The sequence below is a fragment of the Populus trichocarpa genome, chromosome 11, assembly GCF_000002775.5.
Source record: "Populus trichocarpa isolate Nisqually-1 chromosome 11, P.trichocarpa_v4.1, whole genome shotgun sequence".
Lineage (NCBI taxonomy): Eukaryota > Viridiplantae > Streptophyta > Magnoliopsida > Malpighiales > Salicaceae > Populus > Populus trichocarpa.
Window position 1 is genome coordinate 4846012 of NC_037295.2, and position 8671 is coordinate 4854682.

The 8671-nt window shown below is 32.0% G+C and overlaps 1 protein-coding gene across 1 annotated transcript; it reads right to left on the minus strand.

The window, feature by feature from the left end:
- Positions 1-2853: 2853 nt before the first annotated feature.
- On the minus strand, positions 2854-4532 carry LOC7483609 (protein ATAF2). The gene is made up of 3 exons (XM_052445403.1): positions 4370-4532; positions 3889-4175; positions 2854-3387 (listed from the first exon to the last, which is right to left on the minus strand). Exons 1-3 carry the CDS (start codon positions 4530-4532, stop codon positions 2854-2856), a joined length of 984 nt encoding a protein of 327 aa, XP_052301363.1.
- Between the last annotated feature and the right edge of the window lie 4139 nt (positions 4533-8671).

The window sequence follows — 8671 nt, forward strand, 5'->3', positions numbered from 1 at the left end:
CTTAAGTATGCTCAACATAACTTGTTTGATCCATTAAAACAACAAGAAACAAAAAAGCAAAAGCAAAAACAAAACAGTAAGCAAAATCTATACTATCTCCAACAACTAAAAACACATTTCAACATTGTTCTGTTGGCTTTTTTTTACATTTGTAACCATAAACAACATTCATTAACTTAAACAAACCCAGTTAGCCACTAATAATGACCTAATATAAAAAAAAAACATCTTTTAACATATTCTACCATAAAACTTTATTAAACATCTTGAACCATTAAAACATGCTAAAATGTGTCTCAAATTGCCATTTAACACTCCAATAAACAATCTTAAACATCAAACCAAGCCTTAAACAAAACATACATATACTAAATCATATTATAACTAAGCATCTAAAAAAAGATCAAATAAAACACTAATTACATCAAAACTAACAAGAAGTTAAAAGGGGAATGCATAATGAATATTTAAAACAAACATTTAATAAGCAGATAGAAATGGAAGGGGGTTTGCTCATTGAGTTTCACCCCCTTCTCAAAGTTAGAAACATACTTGTATAGAAAAATACCTCTTCAATAGGGATTTCTAAACCAACTTTGGACTTCTAAAGGTGTATTATGAAAGGTTTTATGTTGTTTTTCTTGGTTGGTTAATGGTTTGGCTAAGGGTATTCAGGTTTGGTAGTATAAGGGTATGTGTTTTCCAGGTTTCTCCTCCCCTTCAATAGCCTTTGGTAAAGGTTTTTAAAGGGCAATGAGAATCATCTAGAGGCCATAAGCTGGACAATCCTCACCCTTTAATGTTGGAGAATGAATCTCATCCATCCATTGAGGTTGAGGATCAACCTTTGCAACATTTGAGAGTTGACAAAAGGAGTATATTGGCTGGTTTTTATTAGTTTCTGGCAAACACGGCTAGTTGGGGTATGGGTTTTAACCTTTTATAATAATGCCTTCAGGGCTGTAAAAAAGCTTTTGTTTTGTTTGGGTAGAAGTACAAAATGCAGGGTGTGAACTGTTATGTTTCTTGTTTTGTTTGGGGGAAGAGATGAGGGAAAAATAAGCTTTGCAAGGTGGTGGCAAAACCAAGCTTTTTTTCAGGACTTTTGGAGAAGAAGACTAATAGTGGCCAGATTTCTTAAAAGATGAAGGGTTAACAATTTAACTTAATCTATTAGAAATTCAGTGTCATTTAATTTAGATGCATCAATTTTTTATCTGATTTAATTAAGATTAAGTTCGGGGATAGGTGTGGGTTGTATGTGCTCTATCACTCAACCCCTTTTAACTTTTTATTTTTTTATTTTTATATGTAATATTATTTTTTTAATGTAATGTGTAAATTTTTATTTTATGATTCATAAAATATTTTTATAATCTTCTGAATATACTTAAGTAGAGTCTAATTTATAATTTATAAATAAATTTTGTTTTTATTTTGTGGTTATTTTATGTATAACCTAAGAAAAAGTCTCCCGTCTCGGGTCGTCGTCGGCTGGGGATATGTTAGTCACTACACTATTAAATAAAGAGATGTTTTCGTCCGGCACTCTAGGAACTCGGGTCGGGATCACAAAACCGCAACCCATCGCCGCCAGTGACAAAGGAGAGAAAACAAGGCAGCGAATTTTTTATTTCTAGGGGAAAAGGTCCACACCAGTATATCTTGTGTAGCACAATACATAGTTTACCTACCATTAATTATTACAACCTCAATTTCCTCAAAATCAGCAATATATCGACGACCATGAACAGGGTCTGCTAAGCTAGAGGCGAAGAGTCATCATCTGGAGCTTTCCTCTTTCCCTCTTTCCTGATACTTCACAATGCTACTGGATCGCTGAATCCTTTTTATTCATGGATCAACAAATAAAGAACATTTCACATTCTTCAGTGCATGAACAAGTCTTAATGCTTTTTTGAACAATATATCTAAGTTTTGAATCTATAGTGTTTCCTTGAATGTGTCGAGTTCATAGTAATTTCTGGGTGGTTTTGAGTGTTGGTATGGTTCTCATCGGCTTCCACTCCGAATTTACATGCCTTAAATGGAGTTTGAAACACTGATAACATTAATTTTTTTTTTCCTGTGAATAAGATTCCTTTGAAACATATCGCACTTCCCATGCAAAAGATACATGAAATGGATTAATTTATGCAGATGAATTTATCTGCATTATTACCATCCCTAAATAATAACGTTGGTTAATTTATACGAGTTTTTGGTGTCAACAACTCACAGAGAGGAATTCAAAAAAAAAAAAAAACATTGATATACCATTTATTTATAGCTTTTACTGTACATGAATATCATTCATGTTATTTTCACGTTGAAAAAACAATGATAATCATCCCTGAAATATTTAATCATGGGTAAGCGTACAGATCTGAATTTAACAATAAGAGAAGATTTCTTGTGGATTGCAGGTGTAGTAGACATATGTTGATCATTTGAAGAAAAAATAGTTTCAAGGTAAGTGACAATTTGTTTATATGGTACTTAATTACCGAGTCTATTGTGTATATATATCTATACAGTTTATATATTGAATGGAAAAATTATCTCAACTTTTCTTTTGTGAAACTATTAATCACCTTGTTGTGCTGGGAAGATTTAGCAATAGAAAAGAAATTGCCTTGACATTAAAAAAAAAGTACAAAGCAGACATGATCCACTTAGCATAAATCCATAGCATTCTAATTCCAAACAATACTAGTATTTAACTATTTATTATACAAGTGGTTTCACCTTTCATATATATATATATATATATATAGAGAGAGAGAGAGAGCTAGATAGATAGATATATAATATTGATCACCATGGCCACGAGCCTTGGATGATAAATTTATTTCAAGAGCCCTGAAAGCTCTGCTGAGATGAGGCTGAAAGAGTAGGAGAAGAAACTTCAAAAATGCATTCATTTTCTGCTTTATTTGAAGAGAATATGTGCAGCCTCTTTTTTGGTGGTGAAGGAAGCTCGTCGAAGATGTATGCATTTTCTGCATTATTTGAAGAGGATACATGCAGCCTCTTCTTTGGAGTTGTTGGCACTAGTTCTTCCAGAGCTCCAATGGAGAGTATCTTCTTGATATATTCAAGTTTCTCTTTGACAGTGGAAACCATTGTTGGATGAGAACTTGAATCCGAACCTGAGATCGTGTATTCTGGAGATGCTTCTTGGAACTCCACTTGTCCTTGCTCAGCTGCCTCTTCACTTTCTGCAGGAGCCATTAGACATGGCTGAAGATCATAATAATAGTCTTTAAGGGTATTGCCCTTCTTGAATATTTCTTGACCTTGTAAGCACCTCAAGCTAGTAAATGGAGAGAAGCTGCTAAAATTGCTGCGATGATCGTCTCCATTTTGTGGTCGAGTGTTGCTTTTCTGGCGAACCCGGCATAAAACCCAATCATCCAACTAGGATATATATAGAAGAAGACTCCACAGTCAGTCGAAGAGGGTTTTGTTATAAAAGCGAATATTTTTAAAATACGGATGAATAATAGAAGCTGTTATCATTGGATTCAACTTTAAGTTAGGCCTTTCAGCTTTTGTTCATTAACCAGTTCCTTATTTTCTTTGGATGACTTTGTCCGAAAAGAAGGTAGTTGACTAGTTCAAGGATAAAATTACATGACTACTTCTTCGGTTTATCAAGAATATATATAGAACTTAATTACTAATATGGTTAGTTTGATGTTTATTCTTCTTTAATTAAAAAATTTCCCTCGTGAAACAAGAAGTTTCATCTTACGTAGAACCAGATATATTATACTGTTCCATGGACGTCTGTATGATACTGTTTCTACATCCTACTCTCACGATCAACACATCTCTGTTTCTTTATACGGGCTTTTATCGAAAAGAACAGCTTAAAAGACTTACTCGCATCGATCCCCTGAGCCTATGCAGATGGTGGGTATCATCAAGAAGGCGGTACTCAAGCATCAACCAACTTGTTTTTATGCCTTTTGGAGGCCGGCCCTTGTAAAACACAAGAGCTTTCTTCACCCCAAGGCACTGTGATCCATTGGAGGTGAGGATTGGCTTGTCGGTTCCGGTTGCTTTCCAGTAACCTGATCCAGCTGCCCTGTTTGGACGAGCACCATTGGGGTATTTCCTGTCTCTTGGGCTAAAGAAAAACCACTCGCTCTCCCCAAACAAGGCTTTTCCTGCACAGGTAAACAGAACAACAATGGCAAAGAGAATGATGCTTCAAGATATCCCAAACTAGGATATCAGAAAAGCAATTTTTTTTTTGTACCAAAGCAGCAAGAAAATCCACATCTTTCCATTGAAATTATGAACAATACACTACTTGAAAGACATAAAAACATATTTTGGTTGAGAAGAATGAATTAAGCACCTGGAAGTTCCCATGGATTGAATTTGTAGATATCCACGTCTGCTATTATAACGACTTCCAGATTTGAAGATGAGACTTTCTTTCTCAGATAATGAATGATAAGCTCCTGGTCTGTTGGATGAAACCTGAACCCTGGAAGGAGTTCAGGACTGCACATGGTCATTCTATTCATAGAGATAGCATAGGACGCTTGAAGCTCCTCTTTTTTTATAATGATAATGGATTATCTTGGAATCATCAATCCAAACGACAATTGTTGTTATATGATTGTTGGTTTATGAAGTCTTTTCTGTTTGTTAATTTACTTGATATCTTCCTTTCTTTTTTTACTAGTAATTAATTATATGATGCAGTACATATGGATTTTTTTTTTCTAATTTAATTTCCTTTCTCCCCTTTCCTATTTGTTGTTTGTATTATTAACATAAATATCGACAGAAAAAATAATATTAGTAAATTACATGAAATTTACTGATGGAATATAACGTTGTTATTTCCATCGATATTCATCGACGAAAACATTTTCGTCGGTGAATACTAAGAATTACAAGTTGAAATCAAGAAATGAAAAAAAATTGGGTAGGCATTTCCTTGTTATTTTTGTCGAAAAATATGATGTGTCAATACTACAAACGAAATTATCAATAAAAACTAATTGTCATTAATTTTCATTGATAATATTTAAGTTAAAACTTGTCAAACGACGCCCCCTCTCCCCCTCCCTCATTTCTCCTTCTTCTTTCTTTTTTTCTTGCAAAAAGCAACACCATTTCCCTCCTCATTTTGTCACAAATCAAGTTCACATCATCACAAATCTGGTCACCCTAACAATTTGTTTGTCAATATCCCTATTCTGATTCAATTTATTTTTGAAGATTCGCCACAATAAGTAAACAAACCAATCCATTTTTTTTTGTAACCTCTTTTTCTTATGCTAAGTTTTTGGTATTTTCATGTAGTATATGTAGTTTGTATGTGTGTTGTTTTATAGCTTTTTCCTATAGAAATTTGTTGTATAAATTTATGATTTGTACAAGTTAGGGTTTGTTTTAAATTTTGAAAAATTATATTTATTTGTCATGTGATAAAATTGAGTTTGATTTTGTATAATAAAATAAATAATGGGTTATTTAATGGGTACGTTTTATATTTTATCAATTTTATTGTCAAGTTGAAAATTTAGGTAAATTTGGAGGGGTTTTGAGTTTTTTTAGAGAAAAAATAATAATCATTAGAGGGTAATATTAAAATAAATTGAATATTTTTGAATCCAACCAATAATAGTTAATTAAATGGGTAACGGTAATTTGTTTAGTTCACATTATTAATTAATACATGCCATCACTATTCTATATATATTTCATACACGTAATAAATTATCGTTCTTGGATGCATTGAGTTTTACCCAAAGAGTTACACATGATGAATTATTGTAAAGAGATTGAGGGTTTTATTAATTATACAATATTTAATCTGAAAAATATTAGTAGAGACAGTATTAAATGTCCATATAAGAGGTGTAAAAATAACAGTTTTTCATTCTAAATGTTGTTATTATGCTTTTTTTACATAAAGGATTCATGAAAAAAAATACTTGTGTTGGTTTGCATATGGAAAACTTTGTGTTCCTTATGAGACGATGACAGAAGGATGATTGGGTTAACTTCTAACTCTAGAAATGTTCATAGAGTTGTAGATGATAATAATAATCGTTATAGGAGTATGCTTATAAATGCAATGAGAATGAATCATGGTTATGTAAGTAAATGTTCAATTGTAAATGAAGAACCAAATGCAGGTGCAACTAGGTTTTTTGAAGTTTTAAAAGATTCCGACAAACCATTATGGGGTGGATGCACAAATCACAGTAAATTATCAATCGTTGCATAAGTATTTACCATCAAGTCAGATCATAGGTTGAGTGAGGCTAGTTATGATAGAATCATCGAATGGACGAAAAACATTTTACCTTAATGAAATAAACAGAAAAATAACTTCTATGATACTAAATCCATAATGAAACCCCTTAGCCTAGGATATTAGAAAATTAACATGTGTCTAAACTTTTTCATGTTGTACTACCGTGAAAATACAGATTTAACCGAGTGTAGAATTTGTGGGTATGCTTGGTATAAACCCAAAACTAGTAGGTGAATGACTTTTGTCGCATATAAAAAACTAAGATACTTCTCATTTACTCTTAGACTGTAAAAGTTATTCATGTCTTGAAAGACTATTAAGCATATGACATGGCATCATTCACATGATATAGTGAATAGAGTCATGCTGCACCCTTCTAATGGTGAAGCCTAAAAGTAGTTTAATAGGTTGCATCTTCAGTTTTCAATGAAACTATAGAATGTACATGTTGAGTTATGTACAAATAGATCCAATCCCTTCGGATCATTTGCTTTACTTTATTCTTGTTAGTCGATGACACTTACAATTTACAACTTGCCACTGAGGATGTGTATGAGACTAGAGTTCATGTTTTTATCTACGGCAATACCCGGTCGTAATAATCCGGGTAGGAATATTAATGTTTATCTTTGACCTTTGATTGATGAGGTGAATCAGTACTAGTAATTCAGGACTTTGACATATATATGATGTCTCAAGAAAATATGATTTTCAGATGTAGATAACTTTAATGTAGACTATCAATGATTTTCCTACGTAGATGTAAGTTCCTAGTTGAAGCACATATCAAAAATTAATTTTTCATAATCTTAACCAATAATTATTTTTCTATGAATTAGGTTATATGATTTTTGGTCTAAGGCCCATAAAAAATAAAAAATAAAAAAATAAAGGTTTTCCAAGCTGAGAAGACGTGGCCTTATAGAGGGATTTTATACTTCCATACGTCTCAGAGGGTATATGGGATGCTTATATCCAACACGTGATGTCTGAAAATTTCTTATGGTGGTCATAGTCTCGTTCGAAGAACCAGACCAAAGAGATTCATAGTTCCATTACCACACACACTAGAAAATCCATTTTGTTCATTTTGCAGATGGTAAGATTCTATTTTATAAGAGATTTTTTAAAAAATTGTTGTATTACATGAAAATATTTAACTAACAATAGCTTTTTTGCAGGCTATGATGCTTGGGCATGATCCATGACCGATAAAGTTTTTTATTGAAACCCACGTGCGAAATAAGAACCATCAGAAAAAGAGGTGTAACAACTCCTGAATAATCGAGCTCAAAAGCTCATGGTAAGTTGGATTTCAACAATTTTTTAAGTTATAATTTTTTTTATTTACTGACTAGTTTTTTTTTTCCTGAAGCATATAAAACCCCATTGCTTGAGAGATACAAGAATGATCCTTCAACCCATCCAGAACTCGATCCAAATTTATGGTTAGAGGTTGAATCTACTAGTAGATCTGATAGAAATCGGGTTTATGATATCTCTAACACTATGACCGAGGATATACAGGTAGGCTGTAGTGTATTGATTATTGGGACTTTAGAATTAAGATTGAGACAACAATCTATGGTCATCCAAGTAATTCTTTGAGAACAAGTTTAAGCTGAGACGACCCAACTTAGTAAAGGATCGGATGACCCATCTTAATAATAAATATAAACGACTCATTGTTGATTATGAAGAACTTTATCGATTAGTAAGGAAGATAAGATCACAGATGGGTAGTTCATATGCGCCCCCTAATTGACTCCACGTCCTCCTCCTCGTCCTCCAGCGCCGTCTTTATTTTAGATTTATTGTATTTGAACGTGCAAATATTTAAATTTGTAATAAATATTTGATTTTTATACTAATATATTTTAAAATTATAAAATAAATTTATTTTAATTATTTTTCTACTTCTGTGCAATATATTTTTTTAAAATATTACTGACAAGGTTTTTAACGGCACAACTTCATTGATAAATTCTAGGGAATTGGAAAAAAATTACTATAAATATCACTATTACTGATGGGGTCATCGACAAAACTAAATTGTCGGTATATTCTAGAGAATTAAAAAGGAATTACAACAACTATTACTATCACTGTTAACACACCAAAGAAATTACAAATGATATTTTATCGGTGATATATTATATTATTTACCTATAAATATACCGATGGAATAAAACAAATATTTTTTTTTTAATATATTTTATTTATTTGTAAATCTATTGATATATTTTTTACTGACATACTTGTTAACTATCGATAAAATATTTCATTAATGATATGGAATATTCTAATAGTGAGAGTTTTATAGTACTTTAGTACGTGATGTGAATATTGTTTGTATGTTTTTTTATTTTAGAAATTGATCGT

Excerpts from the sequence above, each read along its gene's own strand:
- LOC7483609 (XM_052445403.1), bottom strand. The coding sequence starts at position 4,532 with ATGACCATGTGCAGTCCTGAACTCCTTCCAGGGTTCAGGTTTCATCCA. Across the intron at positions 4,176-4,369 it reads CAATCCATGGGAACTTCCAG|GAAAAGCCTTGTTTGGGGAG; the intron begins GTGCTTAATTCA and ends TTACCTGTGCAG. Across the intron at positions 3,388-3,888 it reads GGCTCAGGGGATCGATGCGA|AAAAGCAACACTCGACCACA; the intron begins GTAAGTCTTTTA and ends CGGGTTCGCCAG.